Source organism: Ostrea edulis, chromosome 1 (assembly GCF_947568905.1).
Source record: "Ostrea edulis chromosome 1, xbOstEdul1.1, whole genome shotgun sequence".
NCBI lineage: Eukaryota > Metazoa > Mollusca > Bivalvia > Ostreida > Ostreidae > Ostrea > Ostrea edulis.
In genome coordinates this window covers 50,266,736-50,289,066 of record NC_079164.1, presented here as the reverse complement: position 1 = coordinate 50,289,066, position 22,331 = coordinate 50,266,736, and the positions used below count along the sequence as shown (strand labels likewise).

General features: G+C 33.2%; 1 protein-coding gene across 1 annotated transcript; it reads left to right on the top strand.

Annotated features, from left to right (window-relative positions):
* Window positions 1-3,014: 3,014 nt before the first annotated feature.
* On the top strand, window positions 3,015-17,891 carry LOC125651181 (terminal nucleotidyltransferase 4B-like). Its single transcript, XM_048879767.2, has 11 exons — window positions 3,015-3,721; window positions 4,153-4,276; window positions 4,388-4,434; window positions 4,579-4,699; window positions 5,383-5,478; window positions 5,649-5,789; window positions 6,275-6,488; window positions 8,422-8,539; window positions 12,460-12,648; window positions 14,221-14,344; window positions 14,551-17,891. Exons 1-11 carry the CDS (start codon window positions 3,363-3,365, stop codon window positions 15,019-15,021), a joined length of 2,004 nt encoding a protein of 667 aa, XP_048735724.2. The 5' UTR covers window positions 3,015-3,362; the 3' UTR covers window positions 15,022-17,891.
* The last annotated feature ends 4,440 nt before the right edge of the window (window positions 17,892-22,331 follow it).

Below are 22,331 nucleotides of genomic sequence, written 5' to 3'. Positions count from 1 at the left end.
ATACTTACTGTCTAGTCCGTATAAAGTCTAAAATATAAATATGTCTTGTCAGCAAACTAGAACTTTTTGTCAACTTGCTACCTCAAAGTCTCTAGTAAAAGTACCTGAATAAAACTTAGTCACAAGAACCAATGAAAGTTCAATACAAGCTTTCCACATGACCACTCACTTTTATGAGGTGGATCTATAAGTTAAAACGTGAACATTCTGCATGATAGGCTTTTTTATTTATTTATTTATTTTTTTATAATTAAGATAAAAAACACACTACTACATCATTATTTCTCTAAATGTTAAGATACAAGTATTTAGTTTAGAAATAAACTGCTAGAAGTACTCCCTATTTAGTATTGGAGTGCTGCGGTCACTTATTCTGTGTTAGTTAAAAAATAATAAATTAGACACAAGATGTTGTTGACTTAATAAGACCATGAATTATCGTTTTATACACATCACACTCCCTGTACAGACACATACACGGTATTATGTGTAAATACATGTTCATATGCGTTAATATGGGGGTGGGGTATAAACCACGTGTGTTCTTTTCATTCTCTACTCATAGGTGTCACTGCTCGCTAACACCTGTCAATGCCAAAATTTCAATATTCTTGTAAAACGCTTTGTAAATTCTTATACAAACGTTTAACGATGCAACCTTTTAAGATAAAGTTTTTTCACCGCTTGTAAAAAAAAAATTCCAAATTGTTGATTTTAATCAAAATGAATCATTTTCCCCCGATATTTGGCGTTATCTTATCTATTCTAATCATTCTAATTCTTAATTTAATGACTGATTAGTGATTACATCAGGAAATACACATGTTTGTCCATAAAATGTAGCTATATAACAATTAATATGAATACTTGTTTTGTTTCTAACACTAATGATATAAATATATGCAGTATTAAAGAACAAAATTTGCAAAGACTTAACGAGCACATTGATCACCATTGGCGGATTTAAGTGGGGCGCAGCCGCCCCCGCCCCCTTAAAATTTGAAAATTTAAGGTAAATCGTGGTCTCTTGATTAGAAAAATGTAAACGATAAAAGAAGCAATAATTTCTTCCACTCTGGGAAAAATAAATGACAAAATCTTTTGATTTATTAAATTACTTTTATTGGGAGAACATGTTTGCGTCATTTTATTAATTTCACCTTATAAAAAATGACAAAATATAGTAAAAATGACTACAAAAGAGACATATTTCAAGCCCTATAAAATCTGTAAAATCCAGGAGCTTCGGGGGGGGGGGGGGCTTTGCCCCCTGGGCCCCCACTGCCCAGGGCTTTGCCCTGGATCCACTGGGGGCCTCACAGCGGCCCCCAGCCCTCCTGCTTCATAAAGTTGTGCCCCCCCCCCCCTAACCACCATTCCTGGATCCGCCCCTGATCACAGAACAGAAAGAGGAATTGTCTCATGGAAATGATTAGCTCTGTAGCTCTCTTAAAAATATTTTGACATAACAGATCACTGAACATTATGTCAAAATATTTTTTCAGAGTGCTACAGTTCTGCAGCTAGGAAATGATACATGTGCAAACATCTATACAATGCAATTAATTCATGGTGTTTCAGAGTTCAGTAGGAGATTCAAAGATCATTTTAATTAAAGCTAAATTACATCTGACCAGTTAAAGATTAATTAATCAATTTATTGAGTATATAATCCTTGAACAACCCAATATGAGTAATTTATAGCTTGTAAAAAAATTATCTAAATAATAAAAATGAAAATATGATTTGGAAATTCTGTAGTTATTTGAACAATTCAAGAGACATAATTATCGACAAGTCACATTGCAATGTGCAATAGAAACATTTAATACAAGAAATAATCTCAAGTGACCTAAAAGCAAAGATATCATTTGATGCAATCTTTGCACTAATTAAGGTTGACATGATTTTGAATCATGCACTTTTATCTGTTTATAATGAATAAACATCTGACGGGCGTATCATGTGCGGTGGTGGTGCATTGTATTTATTTATAATGAATAAACATCTGACGGGCGTATCATGTGCCGTGGTGGTGCATTTTATTCTTGCCTCTTTTGGTGTGCGTGTGTGTCAAAGTGTGGCTGTTTATTTTCTTTGAAAATTTTTGTCCCTAGACATTCGATTTTATGTCAACAGCATAAAAATTAAGAAGAAGAAAAACAAAATAGGAAAGAAAAAAATGAAGGAATATGAGCAAAACAAAAACAAAAAACAAAACATAAAAATAATCAAAGCTGGCTGTGATCTTATACCTTATACAGCTTGTTCTGCATGTACAATTACAATACAATTGTTGAGGCATTAAAACTACTACCAGAATGAAAAATCCTTGCCTCTGCAATTGAAAAATATACTGACTAGCTCATCTTCGGGGAGGGGGGGGGGGGGGGGGGGAGGGAGCATCCCCATATGCTCAGCTTATGTTACCGCCCCCAGAAGACCCCCTGCTTACAATTATTTTATCCCTAGCTACGCCACTGTTCTCCCCAGGGAGAAGAGACAATGCAGGGTGGAGTATATGCTAATTAATAGTGCTTGTCATCGCGATATATTCTCTTTGGAGAAGTCCACTTCTCTAAAGTGCCGTGACACCAGAAACTGAGAAAATTGCCATACCTATAACTTATTTTAAGTGATCACCTTTCAAAAACCTTAATTAAATTTGATTGTTGCACCTCATCAACTCAAGCCTGTTCGTTGTTAAATGGGGTACATTTCTGTAACTAATAAATTCATTGGCTGATGAGAAATCAACATGTGGGCTCAGGAAATTTGAATTGAAAATTTTAATGGAATCCTTGTAAAATATAATATTATGTTTTTACATGTTTTTAATGGGTAGATTTGAACGTATAGGTTTTTTCGATGAATCGATTGATTGATATGTCACAATGTTGTGCAATGTCAGTGAATGAACCCTTCTTGAGGGCCCCACATTTGAACTGTCAAGTAGCACATGTTATCCGTGAACCTAGTTCCTTATCGGGAATTGTTGTATATTTAGAATTTTATTTTACAAAACGACCTCAGAAGGTTAAATAGTCAAAATAATGTAACCTGGTTCCCTTCATGAGTTTTTTAAAGTCATATAAAAGTTTTGAAATCATCTAAGTTAAAAATTATATTACTTATTTTATATTTGAGGGGGAAATGCTTAATATCTATTTGACGTTTTTCTTCAATGGAAAATTCTCGAAATTTTCATATGAATTGTTACGCATGCGCATGTCGGCTTCTTCGACGACAAGATTCGAAGTCAGCAAACTTGTGCAGACTGTGTCCGAATGTAAGTTAAATTGTTAGGATTGGGACGAGGGAAAGAATTCCTTCCTTTTATTTTTCCACGAATACAAGTTTGAATGGATCCAAGAATAGCTTGGTATCCACCGGAACAGTTAGGAACAGCCCATGACATTTGGACAACGATCATAGAGGCCCAGATAGGCGTGGATAGTATGTCACTGAATAATTCGAACCCCAATTTAGACCACAAACCGCAGGAGTACATTTCTCTTAGTGTAAACAACAATTTAGAACAGAAGCACGCGCCTACGAATAAACAGTACAACATTCAGAATCAACAAATCAAGAGAAAACGAGACAACAAGGCGAGTACGTACGGTCTGAACCATTCGTCCTACAAACATCTTTTGAATGAAGGTGGTGGATTAACACCTTGGGTTCCACAGGGAAAGGATTACTCCCAAGATATCATGGGGTAAGTTCTTTAACAGTCTCCTTTTGTTGATGTGTAAAGAAATGTTATTCACACAGTGACAGTCACGCCCACGCATGACAAGTCATTCATAGCTCTCTCAAAGAATGTTCATAACTTGGAAAACACAATCCAAATGAAGACAACATTTGTGAGTAATTAAAGATTAAAATGCCTCCTAACATAGTAAAAGTATTTCTACTTAATGACATGAAACAAATTGAAAAGTTCACCAGCAAACGTTTCAAGGTTACACAACATATGTCCAACCACTTCATTAAGTACTTTTACATGTTTTCAATTTAACTTGAATTCTATTTCAATTTTGAAGCATGATAATGTTTATAATCCAGCTATTAGCAAGGACAAAGTAGTCAATGTAATTTAACTTGTTAATATGTCATGATCTGAATTTCAGTTATTTATATTTTCAGATTACATGAAGAGATTAAGAATTTTTATGAATACATGTCACCTTCTGCAGAAGAAGCAAACATGAGAAATGAGGTTGTACAGAGAATCAAAGATGTTGTCAAAGATCTTTGGCCAGAGGCAAAGGTTTGTGATTGTCAAACAGAAATATAAAAGTGAAAATGTTACTAAACTTTCAAGTTGTTCGCTATGATTTTTTTTTACATAAAAATGTATTCCAACTTCTCTGCATTTTAGGTGGAAATTTTTGGAAGTTTTAAAACTGGGTTGTACTTGCCAACAAGGTATGCTGTGAAACTTTTTAATATACAAGCTGTTTCAGAATATACTTGCAAAGTATCAATGTATGAAAAGTTAAAACTGAAGTTTCATATGGTACTTGCTGTATACTTTGGTAAGGAATGAATTGTTGTATATGTATTTTGTAGTGACATTGATTTGGTTGTGTATGGAAAATGGGACAGTCTACCTTTGTTTACCTTGGAAAGAGCTTTGAGAGAAAAGGGTTATGCAGATCCAGCAACTGTTAAAGTGCTAGATAAAGCATCTGTAAGTATTTATATAGGTTTACACTTTTTAAGATATCCACTACCCAATACTATCAGGCACCAGCAACAACAACAAAAAGTTTTCATCTCAAAAAAACTAATTGGCGAAACCCCTGATTTTACTTTAATGGGATCAATATAGAAAATTATTCACCTGGATATTTTTTAAATGTCTAAATAAACGTTGAAGCTTTCTGAAATATATGTTTATGGCATAAAAATGAAACGAAGAAAAATTTCACAAGAAATTTCTTGATGAGAATGCGTGTGAAACTATTGCTTATATCTTAAACAACTACAGAATGCTTGGAGAATTTTTTCATCACTTTTAAGAAAGGGGAAATCTGAGTAAAAAAAAACCAAAAAACTTGCATTGATGTGTAATAAACCCTCTTGGACAAATGAAATGAACTATCAGTATATAGATTTACAAATTCATTTACCAATACATCATTTATATATAATAATGTCAAAAAATATTGTAAATCTCGTACCTTAATGTGGTGGTGGGGAATTTAATTTCAAATTATGAGTGATGAGTGAAGTTTTATGATTGTGATGTATTATATTGACTATATTTTTTTGATTTTGAGGCTTTAAAACTTTAAAACTGATAAGTTATAATGTTTGTAGTAGATTAGTTAGATATGTTTTTCAAAATGTTGATGTTTTATTCTTTTAAAGGTTCCAATCATAAAAATGGTGGATCACCAGACAGATGTAAAGGTTGACATTAGCTTTAACACACAGAACTCAGTGGAAAGTGCTCAACTTATTAGTGTAAGCAATTATTGTAGCAAAGAGTTTGGTGGTGATAGCCTGCTTAAACATTGATACAATTGTGAAATGCCAAGTAACATGTTTTCTGTCTTTATTTTTAAAGACAATTGTAGAACAGATAGTGTGTCAGGTTAATGTATGTATTTTACTTATTTTGAAAATGTTTATAGAGATTTATGGAGGAATTCCCAAATCTGAAATACCTGGTATTGGTGCTGAAACAGTTCCTTCTACAAAGAGATCTGAATGAAGTTTTTACCGGAGGAATCAGCTCATACAGCCTTATCTACATGACTGTCAGCTTTTTCCAGGTAATAGGGTTGTTTGCAAGCCAGACTTTAAGGGAGTGTAGGGTTATAAATTAGTATATACTGCATGTTTTGTGACAGATCCAGAAATTTAATCTTTTAGATATATGCTAATGTGTTCATCTTAAACACGAAGAAAATTTTAGTGTCTGAAGCAACTTTTTGCCAAGCCCTTTCAGTAGATTTATCAAAATTGTCAGTTTTTAAACACAAGATGGAGTTAGTGACATCAGATTTATTTTTATTACACCTTTGATATACAATTTAACACAGGTATAAATAGTGCAATTACAGGAATCTTTACTTTCACTTTTGGTTTGACTGATTTTAGAAAATCAGTTTAAAATGAAAGTAACCAGCGTTAGTTGTTTTGAAAGGAAAATGCAGATTATTAACAATATACTAAATTCAAAATTATGATATTAATATCAAGGTTGTGAACAAAGTTTATTGACATTCCCAAATGATTTACATTTTAATTTTTACAGCTTCATCCAAGGTTAGATGCTTTGGATCCAAATGCAAATCTAGGGGTTCTACTGATAGAATTTTTTGAACTGTATGGAAAGAATTACAACTACTTGAAGACGGGAATAAGAATTAAGAATGGTGGGTCATATGTCCCAAAAGATGAAATTCAAAGAAGCATGGAGAATGGATATAGATCTTCAATGTTATGTATTGAAGATCCACTGACGAAAGGTATGTCCAAGCACAAATACCAACTGAGTTCATGCAGCCATGGATTCATTGGTGTGTTCGTCCATCTTTAGAATTTTATTTTAAATCATAATCAAATGTAAACTCTTCATGCCCTTATGTGTTAAATTTTAGCAACAAATATATTGATCCAATTGATGTAGGGGACAAAAAAGGGCATTTGAAATGGAACATATATTTGTGAAAGCCAAATTTAGCTTTAAACTATCAACCATCGATATTTTACTGTTGACATCTATTAGTATTGTGGCAGTCTTGCACAAGACTGTTTTCTGTAATAGAAATATATAGAAAAAAAGGTAGTAAGAATTGATTATTAAAGATGTATCTAGAGTATATGGGTTAGCCTTCACTCTATGTTGATTTAGATTGATTTTCAGGTCAAGTGAATTGTCAGGGCCATCAATTTCTCTAAATTGAGTCTGATAAAAGGACCCTTCCTGATTGGAAAATGAGGAAAAATTTCTCATTTGTCTAGAGCAAATGTAATTGAGTGGAAGTCTATGGTAACCTTTATTTTTATAAAGAAGAAACAGTAATTGAAACCTGAGTGATAATACAGGTTTCAACCCACAGGGTTTGACATTAACTTTTTTGAGCACTAGACCAATCGGGCTACTTCAAATTATTTTTGCTAGACCTGACCTTACATCCACTAGCCCTGACCAATTTTCCAGAAAAAATCTGATAGATTCTCCATATCTAAATACTTAATTTAAATGACAGACGTTAAGTTTGAACTAAAATGCATTTAATTGTCGCAAAAAATCTTTAGTCTCGTCATTCAATTTGATGCTTTTGCTTTCAAACATATTTTCAGTTTCTTTAAATTCTTACCTTCTTACCGGCACGGAAAGTCTTTAATCCATTTAGAATAAAATTACCTCAATATTTTTTTTTAATTTCTATTTTATAAGCCCTGCTTTGTTTCTTCCCAACGTTTTCCTTTTTTTCTCTTTCTTGGACATCTTTTGCTTTCCTTGAGGACGAGAATTCGTATTTGAATATAGACATTCCCGCACATGTAAACACCGAAAAATTGTCGTTTATGACGTAATTCATTAACTTGATAAACACTTTCTTATATTCAATTCAAATGAACTGGGTTTTTTTAAAATGAAAATGAATTCAATAATTCTATTTAACCAAAACATAATTTTACACACATTAACATTGTGTAGATGTCGTAGAACATCACTTCCGACCGCAACTTATTAGAACTAAAAATAGAGATTATGTCATCATGCAGTTCAAAATTGCTCGCAAACTCTTTACAGTTTTTTTTTAAAGAATAAAATATCTTATGATTTAAAGTAAAGTTTCTTAAATTTGTTTATTTTTTAAACATGACCAGTTGGACTAGTAAATCGACATTTTGCCCGACCGGACCTATCATTTAGTGGACTCGGTTAGTCGGACGTGCCTTAGTGTCAAACCCTGACCCAGATATCAATCTTGAATTGGTTAAGATTTTAACAAATTTGCCAGAGTCTCGTATTGGTCGAATACCTGCATGGTTAAGGGTTTGCATGACAATGACATGCTGACCTTCCAAAAATGAAGTTTATAAAAGTGGTTACGCGAGTCTCTCCGAGGTCATTCTATGCTTATGAAGAAAACAAAATAAAGTATGGTTGTTTTTTGGTTCTTTGGATTGATTAAATACCATTGAATAAAAATGAATGTTATTTTATAAAATATGACGTGATGGGCGATCTAGTGAAATACTTTACAGACTAGTGATCATTGATAGTAATTAGTCTGTACAACCCTGGTTGTATGTTGATTAAAAAATTCCCAATCTGAACAAAAAATTCTGATTAATTCACAATCTAATGGGACAGTCCTAAAAACTGTAGGACCGCCCTGTTTGTTTTTCTAAGAAATACATGATTCAAATTGACATTTATTGTAGGAAATGACATAGGAAGAAGTTCATATGGTGCTATACAGGTGAAGCAGGCCTTTGAATATGCCTATATAGTTTTAGGTTACTCAGTAGGCCCACAGTGTGTGTATTCAAGAAAGCATAGGTAAGAATCTAAATAGTATAGATTTGTGAAGAGAACAAGTGCATGCGTTTTGTTGACTGTCTTTGGATACTTATGTAAAATTGAAGGATGTTGAATGTGTTGTCAAATCAATCGTCGTTTTACATGTAGATGAAAAGGATTTTTTAGATATCAACAAGTTCTTATTGATATGTGGAATACTAGGGCTGGGACGATTCAGGGTTAGCTCGATTCGGTTCGGTTTCGATTCAGAACAGCACGGTTCGGTTATTTTCGATTCGGTTCATGTTAGGTCCAATTTATCTAATGACACCACAAAAATTAACAATTTTAATGAGTAGCATATTTGATTTGATTTTATTCAAGTTATATAACTATATGTCGTCATTTGTAAACATATCTATTCATAATGACATTTTATAACTTTGATAGAAAAAAGAAAACACTTACAGTCTATCAAAATTTGTTATATCAATGTGCTACATAAGTTTTGGATTATTAAACAAATCTATAATGAATCTAAAATGTATATGATATTGCTTTCATTGATATGCAAAAATTCAATAATTCTATCAATTGAGAGTCTTTGAAAATCTCTCCTTTATTGATTTACTTCTCTCATATTAACTGTCAAATCTGTTTCATTACCTATGATGTTGATTTCATTCCACCACTGACAGAAATGCTTTATGTCATGTAAAGATAAACTGCAATGATCTTACGGACCATATTCTGTTGGTATATGAATGGTGAAAATGCTAACTCTCAACACAGTAGTGATTTAAATCTCTGTTGCATAAAAATCCACATGTTTTCAACATCACTCGGACGCCATATTTGTTGTTTTGGTGTAAGTAAAATCTAAACCGAACCGAAATCCGGAGTTTGTAATCGGTGCATCGAATCGAATGGTATGAATCGCGGTGCACCGAAATTTTCGGTGCACCGCACAGCCCTATGGAATACATTTCACAACTTCAAATTCCAGTCAAGCTCTATAGATTCCTAAGTCTTGCAGAAGCTATGAATAGGAAAAATTATTCCTACTACCAAGTTTATATAATATTTTCAGATTTTATCATGGCATTTACTAATTTTACACCCAGAGAAAAAGTAAAAGGCAAGAGCAAAGTTATGTGATTTCTTCAAGTCAGGGTCATTAAACAAGGTCAGATTCAGAGTTCTTGAAAACTTTTTTCCAACAAGCAGAGCATTAGGTCTTGCCAAGAGAAAGGTTTTACAGGGCTCGTACTTTTCTAGCAGTACCCACAAAAAGACCCAACACTATTTATAATCATATGAGACGAATTGCTGAATTACATATGTGTGAACATCATTATTGTTATGCATATTGTCTTTCAAAACCAGCAAAGACAGTCCCTTTCTTCACTGCTGCTGAAAAGTGTTCTTGGGGTCGCTTTTTATACGTCTGTCTTTAGACAGGATGTATTATAATATGGCAACCCCATCTGTCTGCCCCGCTTCTTGTCTGACTCGTAACTTTAAAAAAAATATGATACATAGAATCGTCAGACTTTTTCAGCTGATGCACCTTTGATAGAGGGTGAATTACACTTTAAAGTTACGTCACTGTGACCTTTGATTTAAAGGACACATCGTATGTTTCTAAACTTTTCCAGCAAAATTCTTTTCATGCTTAAAACTACTTCAAATGTGATTTAAATGAAATTTTTTGTTTAGTTTTCGAGTTTGAAAGCAATAAATTTCCAATTTTATGATATGCATATTTACTTCGATATTTTACGTGCCATTATGTGTGCCGTCATATGCGACCTCGAGCGAGAAGGTTTGAAAACAGTTAGCCATTTCATAAACAGATTGGGTTTTACGAAGAAGAAAAAACCAATTATCATGTTAAAGGGACTCGTTTACGCTTCCGTTTTGAAGAAATTTTTTTCTCTCCATTTTTAATGTTAAAAATTAAAAAATCCAATTTAATGTTGATAACTAAAATTTTGAAATTTTGAATGCAAGGAAAAGATTAATATTTTAGCCGAAACTTTGTTATGTAAACAAAGTCTTTTTATGTTTACAAACAAACCAGTGAAATATTAATTTTGTACTTTGCAGCATTTTAATTTTGTACGGTCACCCAATTTTAACTTTGAAATGACACATTCTACCTTTAAAGTACACTGGAAATGTGATTTATGTAATAAACCTGGACCAATTTCCCTTTATTTTGAAAACTTAGTAAACAATAACACACCTCAATATTTGTTTTTAAAACAAATAATAGACTCTCTATAATGAGCTTCTGTGATGATAAATAACCTTAAATTTTTTATGAAACCTTTTAAACATATTAGACTGTAGATTTTGATCATTTAAAGTAAAAAACAAAATTTAGAGAAAAATTGGGAATCTGTCTCTTTAACGGCTAGTAAATAACATTGCATCAGGGTGTTTTGTGTTGGTTAAGGGTGTACTAGCTGAATTAGGTTGACTTAATTTTGTGTTGTGCACTTAGGTCTGTTTATAATGAATAAATATCTGACGGGCGTATCATGTGCCGTGGCGATGCATTTTATCCTTTTCAGAAGCTCATCTCCTTCCCATTTGGTTTTTTTTCCCTGTTATCTGGGTTCTTCATATTTTTAGGTGAATAAAAGGCTTAATGAATCATTTAATCTGTTAGACATCACATTTGAAAACTATTTAAGTATATGAAAACCAGAAGCACTCTGTGTGGAATATATCGCAGCGAAATAAGAATTCCCATAATAATCAAAGAACGAAAGAAAGAAAAATTGGGTGGACCCCAGGACTGATGACAATAAGATTTTTGGCAGTCCCATTGAAAAAGTTGTCTGCCTGGACCATAGGTCACATAGGTTTCAAGATAACTCAAAATTTGTCACATGGACACATCTGGTTGTATTCATGGGTATTTGTTGACCATATATGGACACATTGATAGTAAAAACCTGCCATTCAACCTCGCCCAGCTACACACTCATACATTTAATTCAGTGTTTCCCAAGGTCTTCTGGTACTTACTGGACATTTGGTCCAGTAATGGTTGAGTTATTACTGGACCAAATCACATTTTATCAGACCAGAATTTTATCTGCAAATTAATCCCCAATTGTGGCCCCACCCTACCCTTGGGGGGCCATGGTTTTGACAAACTTGAATTTACACTATATTAGGAAGCTTAGTATTTCATGTAAATTTGAACTTTCTGGCCCAGTGGTTCTTGAGAAGAAGATTTTTAAAGATGTTCCCTATATATTCCCATGTTAACCTTTGATCTCCTATTGTCACCCTACCCTACCCCTGGGGGCCATGATTTTAACAAAATGTCAGGAAGCTTTCATGTAAATTTGAATTTCTGGTCCAGAGTGGCATCGGCGACGTACTTTATCAGCCCAAGCATTTCACTTCAGATTCATCAGTGAAGTAAACTTTTCCAACCCGTGTTCAACACCAGTGTTATGAAATACGTTTTTTTTTAAACTCGAGCAATTCGCGTAACTCAAATGCAAATTGTAAAGTCAAACGTACCCATGTTGTTAAGTACTTCTTGATCAGTTTAAATGCTTTATTTACTTGTTATTTATTACCTAATTCAAATGCTTCAAAGACGTCTTTAGTTTCACAGGATATTTCTCAATTGTATTATCACCCTCTCGGGAATTGAAGATGATTGCAAGTTTGATAAATATTTGAGTTAAACGTAAACACGTTTTCTGTTTGCAATGACTAAAAAACAGAATAAATTTTGGGACATGCTGCTAAAAATTGAAAATTTATCTAATGTATTTCATTGGGGGGAAAATCGTCGGACACTTGGTCCGGCCAACAACTGATATTGATCAGACCAAAACAAAAATTACCGGACATTTGCCCAATGTCCGACGGACCTTCTGAATCACTGTTAATTTTTGATTAGCTCTTAGTATTTTTTTTTTTTTCAGCTTATTAAGTCGGATAGTTCGAGTGACAGATGAAGTAGTAAATTATAGACACTGGATCAGAGCAACATTCCCTCGTAAAATCCCAGAAAACAACATGATGGATTCCAAAAGCAGAAGTTATGCCAGTGTTGCTAATAGCAGTAAATCAGAGGGATCCAACAAAGACCTTAACATTGACAACAGCAAAAGGTAAGGGGGATCATCAGCATTGGTTCTACTGTACATCAGAATTTGTCTTTGTGGTGACAAATTCTTCATACTTTTTCATGAATAGTAGAAAGAAAACATTTTAACATATTAAAAATTACCAGTGTTTATTTTTTCCTTGTATACATGTAAACGATACCATTCCCAATGTCAAAATTTTTACTTTGTTTACCTAATCGATCTCAATAAAATTGCTGCAAAAGATGTAGAATTGTAGAAATTGTGATCCTTACAATATGTTAAGAATTAGATATTAGGAAACAGCCAAATAGATTTTATGGACCTTAATATTCATCATCGTACAAAAGTAAGACCATGATCGTGACGGAAAATGTTGTACGAAGCCATTGTTGTGTACACTTGCTTTTTCAGAGAATATGCGAAAACTTTTAACTTTGCAGTAAAAGACTGACATATTTTAACCATCTAAAAGCGGAATTTCAGAGGGTTATGTTTGAATTCTTCATTGCACTACTGTCTCCAAAGCATTGTATTTGCATACAGTGCACCAATTATTTACGACAGTAATTGAATTATTGGCATTGATTATTATCATTTTTGGTCAGGTTGCACAACGTGCATCTATCTTATAGAATGGTGAATGGCAGGCTGGTTATTGGGCAGTCATCCCTGTAATATACCTGCATTGTTTATGTAAAATTATTCATGCAGGATATTTTGCAAACTACTTGATTTGAAGTCAGTAGGGGACATATTGTGATATACAATACTTAAGTCATTGTTCAAAAAACATTCTCCGACTTTTTAACAGAATTTCCATTGAATGTTATTGGTCCACACCAAAATGACCTAGTCTCAACCTTTGTTTATAATATAAATATTAAGTATTTGTAAATATTTTGGTATTTCCGCTTTGACTTGCAGCTCATTAGTATGAAGGCAGAAAAACATCAAATCATATTTTATATATTATCACCCTGTGAAATGTAAAATCAATATATGATATGACTGATCAAATTGAGTGGTTTACATTAATCACTTGACAAAATAAATTGATTATTTTGCTTGATTCAAGGAAGAAAAAAAACTTCTGTGTGATAAATAATAGTTACATGATGACACAAGATGTATACAAAATATTGTTCGAGTTATTGCACAGGAGGAGGCGGAGTCTTCTGAGTGTGCAATGACGAAACAATATTTTGTATACATCATCGAGCTGTCAATCATGTAACTAATTTATTCCATGAACTTGTCAATGACCCTGTCCCTTATTTGGAATTTTTTGCATCCAAGAAAAAAAAAATTCAATTTGCAACACAATTTACTCAACACTATAGAAAATGTGATTTATTTTATTTGTCCTGTGAAGAGTTCTGTAAATTCTATCTTAATTTAATGTTAAATCTTGACTGTCTCATTTACATGGCTCCTCCTACCTCCTTTGTGAAACAGTGGGATATTAGTAGTTGGATATATATCGCATATGTGATATCATAAATATCGTCAGTTTTGATATATATGATATACACCTTCCTAAAGATCAAAGAAAAAATGCCGGTCATGGTATAATTAACTTTATTGTGATTGTAGGTGTAATGAGGTTGAGTCCAAGCCATCCCATCCTGAGAGTGAACAATCGGACTCGAGTTCAGTGTACAAGTCCAGCAGCAGCTCAGCTACCAGTAGTTCCACATCCAGTCTCACTAGTGACACGGTATGTAGTATTTGGTTGGACTACATTTGATTGACAAATCTTTTGTTGCAAAATGAAAATCATTGATGTTTTTTCCTGCCCATAAAAGTGATAAAGTTGTTGATAGATTTATGCAATATTGAGTTTTAAATGCCCTGTCATGTGATGCCTTGAAATTTTCTAACTATATATTAAGATCATATTCAGGAACATTCCTTTTATTGTAGGATTCTGAACCTGATCCTCAACAACAGACTGAATTTGAAGTGACAAAATCAACATCACCAACTCCAGTGAAAGCAGAGAAAAGGCCAGCTGTAGTGACTCAGGAGTACACGCGAAGCAGAGATAGAGCACACAACAACACTAAACAAAGGACAGGTTCATCCAAAAGTCGAGACACCAGTTGTAGTAGTGTGTCGTCCACTCATTCAGCTGGATCTAACAAAACAAATTTGAACAGTGGCCACAGAGGTTATAATAATTTCGAGACCCGTGGAAATAGTACTCGGAACTCGGGTCACTATGACAATGGACCACGAAAAGCATATCATGGAGGAAGTGCTCAAAACAAAACTGGCTATGAAAGTGGCCGGGTTTATACGCGGACGAACAGTAACAACAAGAAAAAGAAAAGTACAGGTAATGGTTACAGTTATAAGAGAGACACATATCCAAATGCTGGAGGCCACAGGTAACCCTCATGGAGGCCTAAGGAGGCAGTATTTAATGGTGCCCTTCTAGTGTAACTGCAGATCTGTACATGTATGTGTGTGAGTTTGTGTTTGTGTGACATGGTGCCTAAAAAAGGAAACGAGTTCAAGTGGCATAGAGACACAATCAGAAAAAAAATATGGTGATTACAAGACAGAAAGACTGTAATGGGTCATGTAAGTATATGTCTCAAATATCATCATGTTGTGAAATGATGTGAATAAGATTATTGGACTCTAGGCCAAAAATAAAAATGGATTTGTTTGATGTACTCCGACCGACCCGTCAAATTTGCTCCTACCGATCATTTTTTTCAGCAATTTAAAATTTCATTTTGGGGTTGGAGGTTCCCTTGAAAAATAGAAAATTCTCTTTATTTTAAAAGAAAATATAAAAAAAAAATTCATGACATTCCAAAAAACAAAAAAAAACAACCTACCTACCGACCCACCTTGAAAAATGTGGGTCAGAGTACATCAAACAAAAATATTTTTAATGATGGCCCTATCATAAATGTTTTTGTTTGTAAACACTCATTTTTGGAATACAACATCTGAACACAGTTTATCAATCTAGGCCTCATTGTAGGACTTGAATAACATTACTCATCAAAAGGTGTAGCATTGTATTCCTCCGTGTCTTTATTCACATCGCATTCAAATTATGTGATAATGATGTTTTATGTGATATTTTCCCCATTTTTGCATTATCATGAGTATTAGAATGCCATTTTCCTTCTCATTTTTTGGTGAAAAGGGATAATATGGCATTGTTTATGATTAAAAAATCAAAGTGTATATCAACACGATACAAATGAATAAAATAAGCAATGGATCATTTTTCATCTTGTTTGAAATTTTAAAGCAAAATGTTGGATTCATGAGAATCTCTATAGATAAAGCACAATAAAACATATGCAAAGGTCTTGACTTACTGAATTTTTATCATATCATTTTTATTTCAATCATGCCACATGTTGTGTTGTTTTTTAGAAACTGTTTTATTCATGTATTAAGCTTATTTTAAAGCTGCATTTTAAATAAGTGGTGTACGAATGAGGTGTTGAACACTGACCTTCATAAAGAAAAAGTCCATTTTCTAAAAAGATCATGTGTCAATTGTTTTCCATGTGCCTTTTCATGAATGAAATACTGTAAAATTCAACAGGTGCTTTTTGTATGTGTAAAACCACCCTACCAACTTACTGTCAGTAATCTGAGAAGTGCTGCCCGTTTTAAAGAGGGATTTTTTTAAAAAATAAAATTTATCCATTATTATTCCACAATTTGTCCATTAATTATCTCGATGCCATTTTTTTTTCTGTGGTATTTTGTACAAGATTGTTTATTTTCCAAATATCAAATTTTGTTCCCTTTAGCTTTCAGATGTGTGGCCAGCTCTGTTAAAATGACAGCTATTCACATTTTGTGTGTACATATGAAACATTTGTTGTATTGATATTATATGAATATTGTGCAATTATCATGGTTATTAGGATTTAGAATGTAATTAGAGAGAGGACCAACTGAAAAGTTTCTTGTTCTATAATATTGTATAGTATGTTCATTAGACACCCATTACATCTTGCATGGGTAAAAAAAAAATACAAAATAGGAAAATGTATGATACTTATTTTTAAAAAAGTTTGCAGGCTGTAACTTGGTTTTTACATGTATGTATGTTGAACAAATTGTATTTGAGATAGCACGTGAGGTTACTTGGCCAGTGTTTGTTTTTCATAGTAATTTGGATTGATCTTGTCAAATGATGTTAAATCAGAACTGCAAAAAAATGAATAATGACTATGTAATTCAAAGACGATCCTTGAAATCCATTATTTTAATTTTCCCTCTTTTTTTTTTTTTTTTTTTTTTTTTTTTTTTTTTTTTTTTTTTTTATGGAGATAGATGGAGTGTAAGGAAATCATTCTATACATTCGATCACTGGCAAAAGGTATCGTCTTGTGTTAGTAATATGGAATACATGTTATGTTTGAGTGTTTGATCTCTGTTATTAACAAATATAAATTTTGATGTAAAGACATGAAGTCTTTGTATGAAAAGAGAGAACTGACTTGTACATGTCCTGAAGTGTTTCAATTATTGACAATCCGATTTTGTGTTAATTGAAATTCTCCACCATCCATATCAAATTTATGATATCTTCACATTTTAAGAAAATCTTTTAAAGAATGTTCCTCTTTTTCTAATATCTTTAGTTCATGCTTTCGATAAATTCCACAATGTACTGTATACTGGGATAATTTTGGCCTTATCATCAATTTGTGAATTCAAATCGAGGTTAATGTTAATGGAATTATAAATTTTAAAGTGGCAAAATGACATAGATGAACTTAAACTGGTGCAAATTTATCTATTGTAAAAAGGCTAAAATGACGGGATGAAGATTTCTTGGTATATAAAATTTTTGCCCATATTTCTGAAAGCATCTCTCTGTTAGTACAGTTTAAAGGTTATTTATTCTCTAGTCAATTTCCAATACCTGCAATGTATTCAAATATGTATGCCCTGGGCAATTTAGTTTATATTATGGCAGCAGTTGAATTTAAAAATAAATGTTTGTTATATTAAAAACATCAGGTCTGAAATTAACATTTCAGTTCTTGCGGGGGAAGGGATTAAAGAGTCCTTTTTAGCTTAATTCTATTTTTACGTAAACTTAAAATGCCTTTGACTTCATGTGATTCTCAAAAGTTATAATTTTTGTGCATGGTAAAGATCTGTGCCACTTTCAGTTATTGTTGATATGTTTTATTTCACAGTTTAATTTGTCATCATTTTGTATGAAAAGAAAAAACACAAAAAAAGTGGAAAAAATAAAGGCATTAAAAATATTTGATGGTCTTTTTTGTTTTTTCTGGCAACTAACATTGAATGATTTGGATAATATTCATTAAACTTCAGGGTGTAAATCTATGCATAATAACATGCAATGTCTTGAGGGAATATGGAAGTGGATAAAAATAAGACATTCGCTAGTATCTGGATGCTGAACTGGTACACCAGAACTCATCCGATGGGTATCGGTGTGTACATTTGTGTAATTAAAATTAGTGCCTACACAGCTGGTAAACAGGAAGTCTTGTTCTGGATATTGTTGCCTACACAGCTGGTAAACAGGAAGTCTTTGGGATATTAGTGCCTACACAGCTGGTAAACTGGAAGTCTTGTGCTGGATATTGTTGCTACACAGCTGGTAAACAGGAAGTCTTGTTCTGGATATTAGTGCCTACACAGCTTGTAAACAGGAAGTCTTGTTCTGGATATTAGTGCCTACACAGCTGGTAAACAGGAAGTCTTGTTCTGGATATTATCATAGGCACCTGAAATATGGATATCATCCCCACTTCTCACCTGAGTCACCTTGGCCAATATTTTTTCTATATATTTGCATGTAAATCTTTTATCCCCTATTGTGACCCCATCCTACCCCCACGAGGCATAGTTTTAAAAAACTTGAATTTACTATATCAGAAAGCTTTTATATGAATTTCAGCTCTTCGGGCCCAGTGGTTCTTGAGAATTTTAAATGACCCCACCTTATTTTTGCATTTTTGTGATTATCTCCCCTTTGAAGGGGGCATGGCCCTTTATTTGAACAAACTTGAATCCCCTTCACCCAAGTATGCTTTGTGCCAAGTTTGGTTGAAAATGACCCAGTGGTTTTGGAGAAGTTGAAATTGTGAAAAAGCTTACTTGAGCCTTCCGCTTATCATCTGGTGATGGCTTGTCTATGGGATGTGCTGCATATTTATGGAGTCTGTTGGTTTTACTCCGAATATGCTGGTAGGGTGTTAGAACCTTGCTCTCTATTAAATTTTTGTGCGCAATAATTGCATTATTGCTCTCTTCAATTGAATTAATGATATCATTAACTCAGTTGATGCACGCAATAATTCTTTTAGAGAGAGGAACTATATAATCAGATATATCTTCACTTCAACATATCCACAATCAAATTGATGATCTCTTTAATTGAATTGTTGCTTTCTTTAAAAGAATTGATGGACGCATTAATTCCTTATACAAAATCGTTGTATCTTTACTTGTATGAAAGAGATCATCAAATCATTTATACCGAGCTCCAAATTAAATTTTGCTAGCAATATTTCCCCCACATTGATGAGCGCAGGATGAATTGTTATTTGTTTAGTACATGTATATTGATTAATTTCTATCTCAATTAAGGACATGTGATACCCATAAAATCATACTATATAATTTTGTAAAACTATTTGTAATTAAATGTTTTAATATTGCTAAAACCTATATTTACCACAAAATTTTCCTACTTTTATTTTTGCGAAAATTTTGAAAATTCTATAACATTTTTTGCGACCGTATCCTGTGTCTGTAATTTGCCTAAAATTCCTTTAGTTATCCGCGGAATGTTATTTTTTAGTGAGACTTATACGATGTATATATTTATAATAGTAATGCACAATGTATATGATTAGTGTATCACTGTCATATATTGTAATTCAGGATATAGTAGACCAACCCAGTGCCATCTAGATCTGTAACCTTCATTAACTGTATGTTCTAAAAAAAAAAAAAAAAAAAAAAAAAAAAAACCAGAAAGGATAACATCTGTCACATTTGTCATTCAATATAATTTTGGTAATTGAATGTCAAAGCGACATACATGTACATCTGTATATTGGTTTGAATTCAAGCCTTCGGCTCGCAGAAATGGCCCCTTAGTTTGATAACTGAGCAAGAATATACTGAGAAGAAGAAAAAACCCATTAAGATATCGAACAGAGATCTATGGAGCGCCAAATTAACATAAACTCAAATAATTGAAGATATCTTCAATTATTTGAAGATATCATCAATTCAATTATTGCTCTCTTTAATTGAATTAATGCGCGCATTAAATCAATTATTGCTCTCATCAATTGAATTAATGCGTGCATCAATTGAATTAATGAGAGCAATAATTGATTTAATGCGCGCATTTATTCAATTATTGCTCTCTTCAATTCAATTGATGAGAGCATCAATTGAATTAATGAGAGCAGTAATAGATTTGATGCGCGCATTCATTCAATTATTGCTCTCTTCAATTCAATTGATGAGAGCATCAATTTCGTAGAAATATTGCTCGCAATAATTGATTTAGAGCTCGGTATAAATAATTTGATGATCTCTTTAATTCAATTGAAGATATCTTTAATTATTTACAATGCTTTTGTATAAGGGATTAATGCGCGCATCAATTCCTTTAAAGAGAGCAACAATTCAATTAAAGAGATCATTAATTCAATTGTGGATATGTTGAATTGAAGATATCTTTAATTATATAGTTGCTCTCTCTAAAAATTATTGCTCTCTTCAAATGAATTAAAGATATCATTAATTCAATTGAAGAGAGCAATAATTGAACTAATGCGCGAATTAAATCCATTATTGCTCTCATCAAATGAATTAATGCGCGAATCAATTCAATTATTGCTCTCATCAATTGATTTAATGCGCGCATTATATGAATTATTGCTCTCTTCAATTGAATTGTAGCGCGCATCAATTCAATTGTTGATATCATTAATTCATTTGAAGAGATCATTAATTCAATTAAAGCGCACATCAATTCAGCAGAAGAATTAATGCTATCATTAATTCATTTAATGCGCGCAATAATTCAGAATTGAAGATATCATTAATTATTTGAAGAGATCTTTAATTAAAATGTTGCGCGCATCAAATGAATTGATGATATCTTCAAATAATTGAAGATATCTTCAATTATGTGAGTTTATGTTAATTTGGCGCTCCATAGAGATCAATTTTTTTTAGAGAGAATGCAAAATTAAAAGTAAGGCAAACACGGACCCCTGGTCATACCAGAGGTGGAATCAGGTGCCTAGGAGGGGTAAGCATCCCCTGTCGACCGGTCACACCCGCAGTGAGCCCTATATTTTGATCAGGTAAACGGAATAATCCATAGTCAAATTCGTATGTAAAGAACGGCGTAACAATCGGTATGAAACACGTCAGACAGACTTTTAACTTATGACTGGTTGTATTGGTATTAAACGAGACTGTTGAAACCCCTGTAACATCAACTTATTTGTCAGTAGCCTTCCACCGCCGCGGTGGTCTTGAGGTAGAGCGTTCGCCCCGCATGCGGAAGGTCGGGGTTCGGATCCTGGCCGCAACAGACCTAAGTCATTAAAACAGGACAGTTCCATCGCCAAGCATAAGGTGTTGATGTTACGGGTCCTCGGATATTATCTTAAAAACAGATGTCCCGTATCACAGTAGGTGTGGCACGCTAAAAAAAACAACCTAACTGCTCAATGGCCATGAAGCCCTTCACCGGTCTTGGTGACGTCTCCATATGAGTGAAAAAGTCTCGAGAGAGACGTTAAACAAGATCAATCAGTAGCCCGCCTCGGTTGAAAAACTCATCGTACGCAGAGCATGTTCTTATGCAGTTGATAATGAGATACTGCTACATATAAATATGGGAAGTTGACAATGGAGAAGTTGGAGTCATCCCGTTTGTCATAAAATTGAGTTGTAAGTTTGCCGATAACATCCATGTTCAATCAAATATCCAATTATGAAGCAGATGTTGAAAACTCTGTGATGTCTTTTATTTCGAGTTAAGTGCTTCTGTATTGATATAACAACCCCCCCACCCCCACCCCACCCCCCAAAAAAACCTTGTCCCAACACAATCTCTATCCAGAGTTATCGTTCCTTACCCTCAAATATACCTCTGGACGTCAGCGTTTCAAAATGTTATTCCACTTTTTCACGATTAATAAGAATAAAACTAAGAACTACTTTATGAAAATCAGGGAAATGTAGGGCAAACAATTTATTGTAGTTTTTATATCCCATAACAATGCATATATATCTACCTAGATTCCCTAAACTAGTGCACTATATAGAACAACACCCGCGTTAAAATTCAACAGAAATGTTTCTTGTATTACGGAATGGCTAGATATCTGCTTAGGTAGTACCAAACAGAGACAAAGAATTTTCCCTCAGATTCAATTTTTTAAATATAAACTTTAGTATTTGTTTTAAAGAACAAAACCTCTTAGCATACAGAGTGCCAAAAATCTATAATAATTTTTTTCTCCACAGTTTCAAATAAAGGGTATCAGACTCCAGCTAGAAATTAAGGGTGTGAAATTAAACTTTCGTGATAAGAATGTGTCCTGTGTAAAAATTATCTATATAGAAATTTTACAAAAATTAATAATACAGTTGATAAAGCTATTTGTTATTCTGTTAATAAATACATGGCTCGTCGC